General features: G+C 41.8%; 1 protein-coding gene across 1 annotated transcript in view; it reads right to left on the bottom strand.

Annotated features, from left to right (window-relative positions):
• The window catches only part of HTR4 (5-hydroxytryptamine receptor 4), a 176,244-nt gene that overhangs the window by 31,747 nt on the left and 126,364 nt on the right, over positions 1 to 18,133 (bottom strand). Inside the window, exons 5-6 of the mRNA XM_087429591.1 lie at positions 15,358 to 15,483; positions 13,886 to 14,086 (exon numbers count right to left, since the gene is read on the bottom strand). Coding sequence (XP_087285717.1) covers positions 13,886 to 14,086; positions 15,358 to 15,483 — 327 coding nt within the window. The remainder of the gene's footprint in view (positions 1 to 13,885; positions 14,087 to 15,357; positions 15,484 to 18,133) is intronic.

Raw genomic sequence — 18,133 nt, 5'->3', positions numbered from 1 at the left:
AATCTTCTCTACATCTTCAATCTGGTGTTCTGTCCTACTATAAACATAATTTGATTTTTAAGTGGCATGGAGTAGAGAATATAAGGTTTTTATTTGGAGCTAAAATTATAGTACCCACTTGACTTGTATGGGTTCAAGATTCTTACCAAGGCCTCGGCACTCTTAAGGCAGCTGCCCTACCTAAGCCACCTCGTGTCTTTCTACCGTCTTTCCTTATAACTTTCTAATCTTTGCTTTCTAGCAAAGAATCTAGAAAAACAAACATCCTCTTGAAGGCTGCATACAAAAATCTAAATTAAGTAGGTGAAAATAAACATCACTGAATAAAATGATTAATAAAAATTGAGTTCTAGTGTTAACGGACTAAGGGAGCTTCCTTAAAATTCTAACCTTTGTCTAAAGATCAAGGACCAGATAGAAACGTGATAACTTTATTTTTATCTTTCATGGCTACTTTTTAATTCCTATATTTGGATTATATTACCCCTTCAAATAACAAAAATATTTATCCTATCATGAACTGCCCCCCAACACACGTCCAACACCACTAGACAGAAGTAGCTAGTTAAATTTGCAAGTTCTTTGGAGGTCAGGCAAAGCGCACTGGCTGAGTTAATAATAATAGCTACTATTCATTTACTTACCAAGAGCTCTATCAGTATTGTCTGACTTAGTCCTCACAACTACTTTCAAGACAGGAACTACAAATGCACCATTTTACAGATAAGGAAACGGACACACAGAAGTATCAGGATTTGTCCAGGGTCCCACGGGTGGTAAGAGCTGAGCTGGGATCTAGTCCAGGCAGCCTGACTCAAGGGCCAGGATGTTAACCTCATCGCTGTCCCTTCGCTCTGCTACCTCTCCTAAATCTCCAAGGGATTATTCTAATTCTTTAAAACCCACTTTAGAAACAAAAGGCTGAATCTCAGAACCTGAAGGATCCTCAGAATCCTGAAATTCCCAGATCCCCTCTAAAATGAAATGTACCCAAGCCTGCAAGAACGCACTAGGGACCAGGAATTCACCAAATTCTACTGCAGTACATGCTAAACTTAAGGCTATCCTGAAGTTAAGAAAGTTTCCTCCAAAATTGATTTTCTGTAACTTCTAGTTTTACCCTCTGGCTCAATTTAAAATTTCTATCTCTAATTTTTTTTCTGCATAGTGGTCTTACAGACATCTGAAGAGAGCTGTTACATTCCTCTGAAGTCTTACTTTTGTAAGTAAAAATATTCCCAGTTGTATTCAACCAGGGTTGATTCCGCTCACCAAGGGATATTTGGCAATGTCTGGAGACACTTTTTGTTGTCACATCTGGGAAGGGTGAGGCTATTGGTGTCCAGTGGGTAGAAGTCAGGGATGCTGCTAAATGTCTTACAATGTACAAGTCAGCGCCCCCCACAAGGAAGAATCATCTAATCTACAAGGTCAGCAGTGCTGGGGTTGAGAAACCCTGGTTTAGAGGAGGCAATTTTCACCAATGGCAGGGGCTCCATGTCCTCTGTATGTGCCATTGCCTCTCAAGAGTGGGTGCCACAAGGAGAGAACAACACTCTCGTGCACCCTATACAGACCAGAGAAGACTAGTACATCACCTTCTACCCTGCCCACCCTAACTTAGTATAGCCGGGGGGACACCCAGAAGTACAAGACACCTGCACCACCTCAAAGAGCTGTGACCTAGAACAGGAGGTGAGAAAAGTCTACTCTAACTGACTTATAAGTTTCAGAGACGTTTGCCTTGTTCACCACTGTATCCCGAATGCCTAGTACAATGCTAGATATAGAGTGGATGCTCACAAAATGGATTGAATAAATAATAAACTCTTAATCACCACCAATTAAAATAAATTCCACTAAAATGTGGGACCAAGTTTTTGGGATATGAAAGGTCATATCTAGTAGAGGAATAGGGAAAAGCTTTCTCCAATAAGTGTCTTTTAAGTTGGACTTGAGAGACTGGGTAAGGATGGTGAAGGAGAAAATGTAATCCAGATGCTATAAACAGCATGGACAGAGGCCAGGAGACAGGAATTTTATATACATGAAATACATATCCATAAATACATGTCTACATAGCCATATAAACATAAAAGAGTACAAGTTAGCTGGATCGTAGAGTGTTTGTAAGGAAGTAGAAGGAAATAAGCCTAAAAAGGCTGGCTGAGGGTCAGCAGTGGTTCTCAAACTGTGGCATGCAGCAGAATCACCTGGAGGGTTTGCTGAAACGCAGATGGCTGGTAGATCTGGAATAGGGCCTAAGAATTTGCATTTCTGACATTCTCCCAAGTGCTGCTGCTGCTGCTGCTGGTTTGGAGACCACACTTTAAGAACCACTGTCTTAGAGGTTTCTGAATGCTATGCTAGGAGTCACTAAAAGTTTTTTGAACTGGAAAATGTCCATCACAATTAACACTGTTGCATGCTCTGCCAAAGGAGCTGGATTACAACAAATTCAGGAGAAAGGGTTGTTGGTTCACAAGCTAGGTGGACAATATTCATCAGAAGAAGCAATTCTGTCTCATCTCAGGAATAGATTTACCTGCAAACTCTGTTCTGTAGACTTCCATTGGACAATTCCCATTCTTCTTTAACTAGAAAACTTTTACAAAGTAGTTAAATGAATGTTCAAATGACAAGCGAGATTCCAGATGGCCTGGATTAACTAAGATGTAGCAAGGGTATTTACAAAGCAATTTCTTATGCAAAACATTTCAAAGTATTGCTCATAAAACTCCATTAAAATCCCTCTGGTAGAGCAGCCACCAGCTTCCCTGACCACAGCCATGTGTAAATGTGTGATCAAATTGCTTTTAAATGTCTCTGGGGACACAATTTACTTTGACAACTCTTAGAAGACAGTCATCTATTTTAAGCTCCATGCTAATCTCCTCCTCGCTATTCCTGCAATTAAGGAAAATTCTTCCTCCCCTCCCAACCACAAGGAAGGCAGAGGAGCAAGGAGAACAACTTGGAACCCTAGGCTCTCAGAATTAGAGGAGATTTTAGCAGTCAATTTTATGTCCTCACATCTGGGTACCAACTCTCTCTGCCTTAACCATTTATTAGCTCTGTGGTCTTAGATCAGTTACTTAACCTCTCCAAGACCCAGTTTCCTCATCCATCAAGTGGGGATCATTATGTTCACCTCATTGATTGGCTGTGAGAATTGAAGAAATAATATGTTTAAAACTTAGGAAGTTCCTGGCACACAAAGATTGATAAATAGCAGTTATTATTTTTATTCCCATTCCCTCTGATCTTTTATATATATATATTTGTTTCATATTATTGTAATCATATTCAAATACATTTTGGAAGCAGGGGCTCTAAATTATTTAATAAACAAAATACAAGTCACTTGGTTTAACATCTCTCCCAGTAGCTGATTCTGAGAAAGAATAAGGTGAATGAGTTGGTCCCTAAAGGTGAATGGAAGCATTGAGACCTTATTGGCTTCCTGCAGTGAATTGATGATGTGTGGCAATCTCTCATGGACTTAATCCAGGCCCAGCCCATCTATGTGAGATGGCTGCAGATGGCATCCTGGATGATCACTGAGACCAAATCTCTAATCAAGATCAACTAAAAAAGACATGTCACAGGAGAGAAGAGATGAAGTAGCAGCTGGCTGCTAAGACCTGAGTATTGGCATGAAATTAGGAAAACAGAAACCTTTCAGCACAGATTTTTTCACGATTTCTAATTCACAAAGCACAAGCAAATGGTCTTCAAGACTTACGATGAAGGGGATAAAGAGCTCCACTGAATCAGTAAACTATGAGGTACAAGGGCCTTTTGCCTTTAGAGGAAAATCAGTAAGTTCTAGTCCCAGCTCTTTCACAGGTTTTCCTTGACTTTGGACAAATCGCTTGGTGTCTTTGTGTCTCCATTTTCTTCTGTGTAAAAGGGGGATTAATTACATCTGAGTTTTTGTAAGAGGTTGTAGTTGTGGTGGATTAAAGATGGCCACAAATTCTCTGACACTCCTCCCAGCCAGACGTGGGGAGTCTCCCTCTTCCCTTGGATCTGGGATGCCTTGGGACTGCTTCGACCATTGGAAGTGTTGTATGCCAGTGCCAGGACTAATTTTTAAGAGGGCTCTTGGTTTCTCAGAGCCATGAGCTGTCACATAAGAAATTCAACATGAGATCATGTATAGAAGACCTGGGACCACACGGACAGGGAGAGGGGCCCAGCTGAGCCCAGCCTTCCAGCTGACCCCACCAAGGAGCCCTGTGTGTGATGAACTGCCTTGGACCCTCCAGGAAAGTCCAATCTCCAGCTAAACACCATCAAGTGACTTCAGCCAAGCCCAATTTCCTGATGCACAGAATTGTGAGATCTGATAATAATACATTATTGTTTAAGCCACTAAGTTTGGGGGTAGATGTTATATGGTGACGCACAACCCCTATAAGGGTAAACAGGTAATATAAACTCTAGGGTAATCGTGGGTTCACTGGCTGGGTAGTAGTCTTCCCTCTGGGAGGTGATCCAGCCTAGATCTAGAGAAAGAGACTTATCTTCCTGCTGTTAGTAACTGGTTTTGTTTTAGTTTAGTTCCTCCGGTTCCCCTTTGAGGAGGTAGAGAAGAGAGAAAAGCAGCAGTAGCTGTAAGAAAACACTAAAGACCTTTCCTGCTGGTTCCCAAGGGGCTTGGCAAGCTGCCAGTCACTGGAGCATCAATGAGGAAGAGTCCAGCAGGGATATTCACCAGGATCCAGGGACAGAAAGGGGAGCTGAGAATATAGCCAAGAGCGGAGGTAGAACTCTGGGTTCCAGGAAGGAAAAACTGTAGGGGTGGGGGGACAGGGAGAGACTCTTTTCTGTCAGACACCTGGAGGACATCAAATGGAGCTTTGCAGGAATCATAATCCCATGTGCAATCCGCAGATGTAATGTTTATTGTGTTCCTCTTTGTTAAATATCCTTCTGTATCTTCATGATAAGAAGACTTGCAAGAATGGGGATGTCAGCTGTCTAGGAAAGTGTCTTCCTGAGTTGTTATAGACTAAAGGAAAAAGGATAACCTGCCCAAAATGTCATCTGAAAACATCTTGGCAGGGCTTACTCGGACACACACAAAGGTTACCAAGATATACTTTGCCGCATGTGTGAATGGAGCAGTCTTCCAGCAGACACTGGATGACTGTCCCACTGACCCTTCCAAACGCAGCTCAAGGATCACATCCTCTAGAAAGTTCTTTCTGGCCCCAAAAAACACAGAGAGAGACTCCTGTCTGTCAGAGATATGGATTTGTTCCCACCTCTGCCCTGGTTTTTTACCGTACCTTGTATATATCTGTGACACAGCATTTTTCTAATTGTATTATAATTGTCCACTTTCTTCTCTATTGCTACAACTACTATTCCTACTATACACACCACCCTTTTTTTTGAAGGCATACTATGTGTTAGGAAGTGTATTCTATGCTTTATTTAATTCCTATAGCAACTCTGCAATGCAGGTCTCATCATCCACATTTTAAATATGAGGAAACTGAGGTCCAGAGAATCTAATCCATTTCTCCAACATGATACAGCCAGGATATGGTAGCACTGGGACTTCAACCCACATCTACCAAATATACCCTGGTAATGCTGGTAAATGGGTGAGGCTAGACTAAAACAGCCCTATCTAGGAAGAGGAAGGAGAATAAGCAATGCCCTATAAGCTTTCTGAGCTAAGGACGCAGACAGACAAAAGACATATTTAAAGATGAACTTGACAGATTAGATAACATACAGGAATAATAGCTAAGAAGCTACTGCAGTAATCCAGAAATGGGATGGGGAAAAAGGAATAAAGAGGAGGAAGATGGATTTGAAAGATATTTATGAAAATGTAACTATGATGTGGCATCCCGCTGGTCATGGTAGATAAGTAAAAGATGACCTCAAAGAATTAACGTTTAAATGACTAAAAGATGACTAATAAATGCACCTTTGATGTACAAAGTGGAAGAAGATATTAATTTACAATGTAAATTTCCACTTTGAGCATAATGGGTTTGGGGAAACAGAAAGATACTTAAGGCAAGATATTGAACAGGCAGCTACCTGTTCAACAGAGCCCAGAGGACCCTGGAGCCTGGCATGGGACAAGACTGCAGAAGAGACAAGAGCACAGGTGCAGATGAAGCCACAGGAATGTGTGAGCTCTCCAAAGGAGAGAGGGGAGATACCCAGGGCTGGAAGGCTTGGGTCTAACCTTCAAGGACACTCAGCTATGCAATGGGAAGAAAAACAAAAACTGTCAGTGTCTGGGAAGGCACCACCAAAGCCACCAGGAATTTGCATTTGGAAAGGCAAATGATAATGGAATACTACTTGTGGGTAACATTTATTGTATGCTTACTAGGTGCCATGCACTGGTTTACCTTCTTTGCATGCTCTCAGTAATTTATGCTTCACAAACTCCAAATGGAATATACTGTTATTAACACAATTTTACTGATGAGAAGAGAAAGCCCAGAAAATTTAAGGAACTTCACCAAGATCACACAATTAATAACTAGTCAAGCTGGCATTGAATCCAGGCAGTCTAGCACCCCAGGCTGCATTCTTAACTACTTGCTATATCAAGAGTCCTAAAAGGGTAGAAAAACTAACACCAGAGTTATATCAAACAACTACAAGTCACATCTGCTCAGCTAAACATGCATGGAGCAGCTACTGTGGACCTGTAAGGAGAACACAAGAATAGATGAGATAAAGGATGACTCTCAAGGAGCTAAGAGTCTAGAGTGAGACAGACAAATAGACCAATTATTAAAATGGGTTATAGCTCTTTGCTTATATTTAACGTTCTATGGGAGTTCAGAGGAAGAAACAAGAAATCTTTGGAAATGAAGCCTGGCTGGTCAGTGAAGAAGCTCACAGATTGTATCTCAGTATTGAAGAAGGGTGGATGTTCATGAGGAAAAGAAAAGAAACTCAAGACACAGGCAGCAATATGGAGTTAGGAGGAAACACATCAGACTCAGGAAATGATAACAGATCAGTCATGGGTGGGAGATGAGATAGGAAAGACAGACTAGGACACGTTGGGAAAAGCACTGAAAAATAAGCTAAAAATTCAGCTTATAGTTGATAATGTGTCACTGAAAGACCTCTGGAGCTTTGCACATGCTGTTTTCTGGAACCTCACCCTCTTCCCCTTCACCTACTGGCATCCACATCATCCCCAGATCTCAGCTTCAGTATCACTTCTTCCGAGAGCTTTCCCTGCCCTGGAGGCCACGTGCTCCAACAGCTCCTTTGACTTCTCCTTATTCTATTCTAGTGACCACCAATTTTACTATAATTACCTATTTACTATCTGTATTCTCCACTAGACTAAAATCTCTGTGATTCAGAGCTTTTTTTGATTGTTCACCATGGCACTTCCAGTGTTCTGCTCAGCTTCTGGCAATTAGTAAGTGCTCAATAAATATTTGACAAAATGGATGCAAAAATAAGAGTTGATATCCTCTAGCATGCAATTCAACACAAGAAATATTACTATTATGTACAAAGCATGAACCTGTCCTCAAACAGTATGTGAGAAGGGGAAACTTATAATACACATTCCTTGCAGAAATGCATTTGAATCCTATTGGGGAGGGGCCGGCCCCGTGGCTTAGTGGTTAAGTGCACGCGCTCTGCTACTGGCGGCCCGGGTTCGGATCCCAGGCGCGCACCGACGCACCGCTTCTCCGGCCATGCTAAGGCCGTGTCCCACATACAGGAACTAGACAGATGTGCAACTATGACATACAACTGTCTACTGGGGCTTTGGGGGGAAAAAAAAGGAGAAGGATTGGCAATAGATGTTAGCTCAGACCCGGTCCTCCTCAGCAAAAAAAAGAGGAGGATTAGCACGGATGTTAGCTCAGGGCTGATCTTCCCTACAAAAAAAATTAAATTAAAAAAAAATAAAATCCTATTGGGGAAAGCAATGCAACTGTGTGACACAAGTTCAAAATAACAGATACTTTTCATTTATACATTACAAAATTGAGTTGTGCTCCAGGGAGATCATTAAGAAATGTAGACAGATTTATCTCCAGCACAGGATGAAATATGCAACCTTTGAGTCAGAATTGTATGTTTTACAAGTAAACCTGTTTTAAAAGAAAATCTGTGACTGAGAAACTATTGGAGGATTTTGTAGATAAAACACAAGTTCCATCAAGCTGCCAAGAGGAAGGGTGACAATTCAGTTAGACATATCAAAGAGAAAATCTTGCAATTGCTATAGAGAAGGATATCCTCAATGAGGTGAAATAGATTTTTTTTTAAAGGGAATTGCATTTGATGCCAAATATAGAACAAAGTACAACGTGATCAGAGAGAGGGGATCAGAATGGCTTAAAGTCTGAAAAGTATGGCATGTGAAGCCAGAGGAGGATCTAGCAATTGTTGGCCTAATATAAAGAAGACTTGGGGCTGAAACACCTCTGTCTTGTTGTGGAGGCTCCATAAAGATACCTGTAGGTCCCTTGGCCAGCCTAGGAGAAAGTGATGTCTGCTATTCTTGTCTGCTCAACACCCCTCTTTCCAGTGGGAACTGCCATTCTCCAGTGCCATATGCTTCCAGTAAAGCCGGCAATCATAGTGCCTACCTCTGCCCAGCAACCAGCTGCGTCATCCCCACACCACAATGACTGGGCAAGAGAAGAGTCTTTGACTCAAGCAAAGCCAACCAAAGTTCTTCCATGAGAAATAGCATTTACGTTTCTCTTCCTGTGGACTCATGAATTCAGGATGGTTTAAGACTCATGTTGCCTGTGGCTACTTTTCTGAAGCCAGCCTGAGAATGAATCCAACAGGAAAACAGCATCCCTGAGAGTAAAAGTCCAGTGACTCTAGTGGCCCGTAAGTTCTGTGCAATTGTCCCCCCAACCTCCTACCAGGATACTCTCCTTCCTTCTTGGATCTCATCTTCCCCTCAGATATAAAGATAGGAACAGACATAGAGAAATAGACACAGAGACAGAGAGGGAGACAGACAGAGAGAAAGAGAAGGAAAGACAGAGACAAAGAGGAGAGGGAGACAGAGATGGAGGGAGAGGGCTAGACTAGATGACATTGTTCAAACCCTGTAGAGAGCCATGGCTGAAACCAGATTTTTCAACTAATTGAACCAATCAATTTATTTTCTATCACATGCTGCTGAAAAAGACCTTACTGATATATCTTCTGATAAGCAAGTTGGTAAGAACACCACATTCAGGCAATTCATTAGAATATGTACAGGGAAAGCCTTCTTCAAAGGCTTATTTAAAACATAAATCCATTTGAGTAAACTAAAAATATATTCACTGAACAAGTCTGCTTATTGCATATGAAATGACTGGAATTCACAGGTGGCTACTATTTACAGTCGTTAACTCTAGAGTATACAGCTGTGGAGGCGGAGAAGGCAAATTCGGGACATTTTTATGTTTTACTTGTGAAATGATAGCGTTTTTTTTACAATGCTCAAGTATTGTTCTGATTTTTAAAAACTGTGATGATTAGAAAAGATCTTATTGAAATAGATCAAACAAAAGGTTGTGAACTGGGGTGGGGTCAACGAAGATGAACATGAGGGTCCGCGGGAGGAAGAATCCCCCCACAGGAGATGATGAGGGTTCCTTCAGGGAGAAGATCTAGGACATTTTGCAAGAAGTAGAGAGAACACACTGGGCAGAAAGATTTCCACGCTCCCTGCCGTGCTCCCAACTCAGAGGGAACTCCTAACACTAAAGTCAGAATGTTCTCAGTGAAGAGAGGAATGTGTTGTCCCAGGGGCGCTTTCAGCTAAAAGATTATTGTGGATACTCTTGCATTCGAGAAGTGTCCACTTCTATCAAAGAGAAAATTGAAGTTTAAAACATATATTTCAGAAATTAGTAAAAATGAAGGCTCCCAACCAAAATCCAACTGACCATCCAGTCTAGTCAGCACCACCCTTACTGCCCCCGGACCCCCGCCCCCTATATAACCATTGTTAGTGATTTGGTACAATTTCATCAATATTCTTTTTCTCTCTCTCTCACGCTCCCTCTCGTATACCCAGATACAAACATCTATATATTTATTTTACAAATGTGGAATTATTAAAACATTAAAGTCTGAAACTTGCTTTTTTTTTCACTTAATACACCAGTGATATCTTTCTAGGACAACACACACAGCTATTTCTCATGGTTTTAAATGGCTGCGTTATATTCCACTTTTAAAACCAGTACTCTCTTACAGATACTTGGTTGGTTTTCATTTATCTCAAAACCTTAGATTTAAAATAATCAACTGTACTGTAAAGCTTTAACACAGTTTTTGACCTCTCGTGACCCACACTATATGATGCATGTATTTTAATTATGTTTTGGAAATTATTTTTAAAGAAGCAATAAACTTTCATTAATAGGATTCAATTCTCAAAGCACCAGGAAGCACAGTGGATGGAGATGGAGAATGGCAGATATATTAATGGAGTCCGGCATATTGCTCTGATCCTAGGGGTCTGTCATCTAGATGGAATTAGGAATCACAGTGAGGCACTATGCTATATCAATCACCCCAAAGACTCATGACAGCTCTAGAGAGGAGAACAAGACATCTTGGCAGGAGTCACATGGCAAGCGATGACATCGCACCTCACCGAGACACTCACTCTCTACTTTGGGCCAGCCCAGCCCACCCCAACTGTCATGCTGGGAGAGACACAGCAAAAACAGAAGCTAGATGATAAATAAAATCAGACTCTTCCAGGCTAAAATGTTGCCCTGTAATGTCCAGAGTGGTCTTTCCAGCCCAATGAGAATGTCACTCTTGGGACAAGGAATGCTGGAGATACTTGGCAAGTTTCCCAGGGTCCCAGAGGAAAACAAAACCTTTTGGGTCCTTTTTACTTATGGTATTAGAGTTTTTGATGTCCACTCTCAGAGAAGGAAATGGAATTATTGGCAGCACTGCTCAAAAAGAGAATGTACTGAACACTCCATTTGTTCAGTAGTGTTTACCAAATACCTAAATTAGTATTTATGTAATTACTGGTTATTTGTCAATCTCCCAATTAAAAGGTAAGTTCCATGAGGGTGGGGACCTTGTCCTTATTCACATCCTTGCACTTTCTCCCATTGAGGGGATAGAGACATTTAAGAAAAAATTAAAAAAGAATAATTTTCATTTTAATCACAATTGCACTAGGTTCTCAAAGAAGAAGAATGGATTTGCTCAAGTCAATGAGGGCTTCTGCAAGGAAGAGAAGATTGAGCTAACATCTGAAAGATGGGCAAGAAAGGTGGGGGCAAAGGAGCTTTGCAAGCAGAGGGAGAAGCCAAGGCCCTGAGGTGGCTGAGCACAGAGCTCTGGAAAAAGAAAGAGAAGGCCAAGGCAGCTGCAGCCTAGAGATCGAGGCTGGCGAAGCGCATGAAGTGAGGCTGGGGACGTAGGAAATAGATGCCACAAAATCCTACAGGCCAAAGAGTTTGGTCTTGATCCTCAATGCAATGAATAGGCATTGAAGAGTTTTAAGCAAAAGAGCAACAAGATCAGAGTTGTCTTGTTAAAAGACGCCTACGTGATCTTGTAAGTGGAGAGTGGATTAGAGGGAGTAAAATAGATGCGGAGAGAACAATTAGGAGGTTGTTGCAGTGACTTATCCAATAGATGATATTAGTTTGGACTAGGATGATAGAGATGAGGAAAAACAGACTAGGATCTGTTTAGGAAAAAAATTCAATAGGATTTGTCATTATTTAAATGAAAGGGATAAGGAAAGACCACATTGAGAATAACTACCTGACTTCTGGATGCTGCTAGAGCAGCTATTCACTGAGAAGGAGGTCCAAGTTTGGTAAGAAAGACAACGAGCTGCATGGATAGTTACAAAAAGCTGAAATCAACATCCACTAACATTGAGTGTTGTGCCAAGCTGGGCCAATGCTGTGCCTTAAATGGATTATCTAACTTAAGCCTAACTGCAATCTTATAAAATAGGTACTATTGCCCCCATTTTTAGAAATGAGCAAACTGAGACTCAGAAAGGCTTTGTAACGCATCGCCATTCTTAGAGCTAAAAGTGGCAGAGCTGGAATTTGAACCCGAATCTCTTCAGTTCTAAAGTAGACGGTTCTTAATGACCAACTCATACTGCTTCGTGACAACTCAGGCCTACTCAGCGCAAATTTCATAATTTCAAAATAACTTGATAGTTAATCTGGAACTCTGAAGCTAAGTCTTCCTTGGAAACCTTCAGTACTTCTCTCAGGGCTGCCCAGAGTAAACTCTCCACATCATGAAGATGACTGTACACCTTCCCCCTTTCTTCACTCCCCACTCAGCTTATTTTCTTTCCCTTGCTTTTTGCCCAAACTTCAAGGTTATGTGCAGTTGCCCTGATCTCCTGAGTTTTGCCTTCTCCAAGTTCCTATAACAGTTTTAAGCTCACCACCCATTTTGGCAATGATCACATGCAAGCTACCCTGCAAGATTTCCACATATTTACTACTTCCTTACATTTATTTTCTCTAATGTGAACTTTCATACAGTACATACTATCTTAAAAAATTCTTCCTGTACTGAAGTCAGATTGTTGTAAACAAGCTAATAAACACAACTTTCAAACTCTGACATACTATGGGACTGGCTGCCAACCAAGAGTTCGGTTTTACCAACGTCATTATCTCTAGCTATAGAGTGCAGTCTCATTATACATGCATCTGACTTAAGCACATTCAACTACATGTTCTTGGCAGAGCAGGAGAGAGAGAGAACTGGCGCAATGTAAATACAGCAGGCCCTTACGCCTGCCATTCCGACCAGTAAGCACTCATCCATCCCATGGGACAGGAGATGAATCTGCTGTTCCCTCAGCTGGTTTCAGTCCCTAAGGACCTTTCCCAGTGTAATTCTCTGGGCAGACTCTGATTTCAGTGTTTAAAGGCACATATTTTAGGTATATCACAATCTCTAATTTTAGTCAACTACTTTCCTTTTCCTCAATTAAAGAAACAGTGACCTATCTCAAGACTAGAGGAAAATCTGGGTCTGCTGAACTGCTCAAGAGACAGTAAGACATTATCCCTGGTATCCTGTGATTTGCACACCACACTTTCTTTTGGGAACTACCCCTAAGATATGACCACAGTGATGGCAGCATATGTTCGTGTAATCAGCTGACTTCTCACTTGCATTCTGCCTTTATTATTGAACACGAATGAGCAGGAATTGGAAAAAGAAAAGTGCTGATACAACTAAAAAACATATATCTCCAACAAATGAGGCAAAGATGGAAATCATTAGGCTTCCTGAAGTCAAACAAGAAGAAAAAGAACAAAATTATGCAACAGGAATGAAATGCCATCCTTGGGTCCAAAAAAACAAACAATTATTGGGGATTTTATAATCATCTTTAACTTTCTGGAAGAGTCTCCACAGTCACATGCACATACCTAAATATATGTATACAATTATGATGCGGATACATTTTCAGAAGGTCATGTTCAAATACAGAACACTATCATTCTGAACCACCCCTGCTGCCTGCTGGGCAGATACATTAATTCTTGCCACTCAGCTCCCTCAGATTTTTGTTCATGCCACCAGTATAAAATTTAGAGCTCTACAGTAAACTTGATTGCTGGTACATGTCACTATCCAGATTGTAAACTCTTTGCAGGCAGGTTCTAGGCCTTACTAATCTCTGTCTGCAGGACCTTAGAGGGTACCTCACTACAAAGGCGCCCTCTGCAAAGACTGGAGAGTGAATGAATAAGTCGATAACCAGATTTACCTCTCTGAGGTTCATTTCTTCCAATGAATTAGAGAAGAAAGAAAGAGGGGCCCATAGCTGTCGGGTCGTTGTCTCCAGCATGGATCTCCACTATGCACATTTCTCTGCCCTTACCTATCCAGAGAAATGCAGCACAGGTGAAAAATCGATGCCGTTGTGAGCAGGACGTCTAGAGATGTCCGGACGAGGCAAAACATCTCCCCGTAAATCCAAATGTCTTGAACCAGCTCGATGGCACCAAAGGGCATCACCAGCGCCGAAACCAGCAGATCCGCAAAGGCAAGAGATACAATGAAATAATTGGTTTTTATTTTCCTGTGAGTGAAAGTATAAGGGAGGAGGCAGAGGGGGATGAAGGAAGGAGGTTAGAAAGAAGCAAGAGAGAAAAAAGGAGGAAAAGGAAATAAAGAAAGAAGGAAAGAAGGGAGAGAGAAGAAGGAAAGAAAAGTCAATGTGTAACGGATTCTGCGAGTATCCCCTCTGTATCAAGGCTGGAAAGACACTGCATGGTCCAGCCACTTCTGACTTCTCCAGACCCCCCTTGCACCAAAAGCCCTCTCTTCCTCTCCCCTCTGGCCACGCTGGCCTGATTTGAGCCACGCCCCCTACCCATGCCCTCTGAGGGCTTGGCACAGGGTGCTCTCTCTTCCTACTATTGGCCTAGCTGTGCCCCACTCGCCTTCCGGCCTCCATCTGCTCATTCTCAGGGAACTCTCCCAAGGTACCCCCTCACAAACGATGTCAATTCCACCCTTTTCCTCTCATAGACTGACAAGTGTGCCTCACATTCGTGACACCTGTCAGAACTGCACTTTTACGCTTTCTTTGCATCATCCCTGGATTAGTGCATGTCTTGCTTAGAGAGGAAGGCTGGCGATGAGGACAGACTGCATCTTTTGTCCCTTTTTATGGCCTGGTGGCTCTCAATCCAGGCTGCACGCTAGAATCATCTGGTGGATTTTTATAAATACTGATCAATTAGTTCAGGGATTTTGGGTGATGAACACACCTACCCACCCCCCAGGGTTGCCAGATAAAATACAGGACTGTCAGGTAAATTTGAATTTCAGATAAACAGTGAACAATTATTTACTATAAGTATGTCCCAAATATTGCATAAGACATATACCACACATTAGCAATTTTTCAAAGGTCTTCAGGTGATTCTAATTGCAACCAGGGTTGAGACGGATGAAGTGGAAAGAGCAGAAAACCCAGGTTTAAATTCTAGATCAGCCACTAGTCAGCCACCCCTTCTGTGAACCAACGATAAACTGGGGAGGTTAGATTAGATGTGATCTCAACAATTGTATCTGCAGTCACCACAACTATTAAAAACCAACAAAGCTGAATGTAGGAAAAAAAAGGGATGGAAATACACTTAATGTTTATCCTGGTTATGTTAGAGTTGTGGGATTAGGTGTGATCTTTTTTAACCTGCTCTATTTTCCAAACATTGTCCCCAGGTATTTTTTTCCTTTCATAATTACAAATTATAATGGAAATTATACGTTCAGACCCCAAATCTCCAGGGAGAGCCCAGAATTCCCCCCAGGTTTCCCCTGAGGTCCCCTCATGCCACCCACCTCAGCTGCCTGTCCCTGCACACAGCCACCATCACCAGCAGGTTCCCCAAGATGGCCATCAGGATAACTGCCGAGAGAAACGTGAGCAGCACGACCTTCTCCACTGACCCGAAACCCTCCTTGGAACTGGAAGACACACACACACACACACACACACACACAAACAAAGAAGTGAAGGAAACTCTGAGACATGGGAAAGAAAATTAATCTTTTCCTCATTCATCTTCAGGAAGGAAACTTCACCATCAGCAGCTATAACACACATTTATTGTACACCAATTGTGCCAATGTCTGCACGTGTTACTTTACATGTTATCCTAGTTAACACTCCTACATAATGAGCAGGAGAAGGCTCAGAGAGGTGAATTAACTACCCTGAGAATGCACACTTAATCTCTGTCAGAGAACTTGGAGCTTTCCTTCAGACCACTTCCTCAGCTTGTGCTCAGAAATGTATTTGGTTGATTTCTGTTTTCTGCACCTACCCAGTGAAGTTGTAAGCTCCATGAGGCAGGGACCTCATTAGTTTTATCCATTGATAAATTCAATTTCAATGTGTCAATCACATGTATCAGATGAAGGAAAGGTGGTGTTGGATGAATGAATGATGGTAACCTGAACCAGGGTCTGCGTGAACACAAAAGCCACCCTGTCTTCAGTACCCGATCCCAGCCCTTGAAGAAGCTGCTGTGTACAGGTGGGCTCTCCCGGGACAGCTCATGGCTTGAAGAGCGTTCTTCTATAGCTGACGTGGCCAAATTGGTCTCAGATTCCGTGAAGTCCATTGGAAAGACAGCAGCCAATCAATAAACTTAGGACCTCCTTTCACTGCCCTGAACCACATTTCTTTTGGTGCCCAACATAACAGTTCAAATTTGTGTTCTTTTCAATTTTAGCATCTGATACAATTCTATAAACCCTGCCCTCTTAGTGTAAATCATTTTGTTTTATTAACTTAGAAGCAAGTGTCCCCTGTCAATAAAAGCATATCTGCAGGTTATTCAGAAACTACAGGAAAAAGTTTTATTTTTTTATTAGAGCAATAAAGTGTTCTTTTTAAATGAAGTTTCAAAGGATCTTAAAATTCTCAGACCCAAACCCCACATTTCAATACAGGGAAACTGAGGCCCAGAGAGGAAACGGAGTTGTCAGAGTATATTAATGGCTGGTCTGGGAGAGGCTGCTTGTCCTGTAAGCCCACCCCTGGGAACGCAGGGTCCCAAGAATCAAGAAATATCTGACTTTACTAAGCTCCTCGGACTGAAAACCAAGATGGCTGTCGGCCCCAAATGACACCTGCCCGCCAAGCCCTGGCTCCGGCCTTGTCTGCTTCCATTATGCCTGGCATGAAAGACAAGGTGCCAATTGGAATAAGGAACCAGTATTACAATGGCTGTAAAATCAAAAAGTCCCTTCATTCTGCTGACCGGTATTTTTATTGACTGATTAATTGACTGAAATCTTTATGGCTAGGGATCAGATGAAAAGAAATTCAAGGTATGTGTATTTAAACCACCCTTCCACACCTAAATTCCAGCTATCAACAGTACAAATATAGGACAAGGAAGATTTAATTCAGTGAGGAAAAAGACCTTAATAGGGTAATGTGGCTACCCAAAACTAATTTGGTGTTAGGCCATGTTAATTGAGGTAAAGGGTCTAACAAAGAAGTGACAGTGGTTTTTTCCTTGTCCTTCTCAGAGGCTTCGACTTAAGAGCCCCTCTGAAACTTGTTCACCCCTTAAGCCGTCTGTACTTACTGTACCTTCTTCCTGGAATGCTTCTTCTCATCATTCAGGTCTCAGATTAAAGTCAACCCCTGTTTAATGCCAACAACCAGCCAACAAACAGTGTTCAGTTTCTTTATAGCATTTATTGTTACCAGAAATGACTTCTGTTATTGCTTCTTGTCTGTGCCCCAGCCCCACAGATTTACTTTGGTTATCTTTTTCACCACAGTTTCCAGTGCCATGCATTGTCTAGTCTACTGTATGTGAGTGTACAGGCATGTGTAGTATATAGGAAGTGCTCAATTATTTGCTGATTGAGTGAAAAAAAAGACATATTGTCTTCATAAGGGTGAGGTTTACACTTCCATGTCTTTGAGGACTGGTTGAAGGTACAGAGAAGATTTTACCTAGAGAAGAGAAGACTCTGTATGAGACATAAATGCTATTTTTAACCATCTGAAGGGTTGTCCTTTGAAATAAGAGTAAATTGACACATTCATTCATTCAGCAATAGTTTCTGAGCACCTACGCTGCATTGGGCATTGTTCTATGTCCCAGGAAGCAGAAATACACAAAAGAGAGAGCTGGCGATGAATAAACAAGAAAATATGTAAAGTGTCAGCTGGTAATTCACACTATGGTAAAAAATCTAAGAGGAAAGGGAGGACAGTGCTGCCAGTGGGGGCTGAAGGGCTGTCAGAGGAGGCTCAGTGATAGGGTTCTCACACTTTATGCCCTGCACGTTGCATAACTAGGTGGGACCAGTGAGCATGCTTTAAGCAGTGGTTCTCAACTTTGGCTGCATATTGAAATCACCTGAGGAGCCTTAGAAAATGCTGATGCTAGGACCCTGCTCTCAAAGATGCTGTTAGTCTGGATTGTAGCCTGAATTTTGGAGTTTTTTAAAGCTCCCAAGGGATTCTGATGTGCAACCAAGGAAGAGAATCACTGCTAGAGGGAGGCAAGATTTAGTAATGGATAATAAGAACTTTCTAACAACTAAGGATGATCCGTAATAGCTGCCTGGTATTGTTTTGAGCTCCCTG

Source organism: Ceratotherium simum, chromosome 4 (assembly GCF_057802395.1).
Source record: "Ceratotherium simum simum isolate JZ-2026a chromosome 4, ASM5780239v1, whole genome shotgun sequence".
Taxonomy (NCBI): Eukaryota; Metazoa; Chordata; class Mammalia; order Perissodactyla; family Rhinocerotidae; genus Ceratotherium; species Ceratotherium simum.
This window is presented reverse-complemented; position numbering and strand designations above follow the sequence as displayed.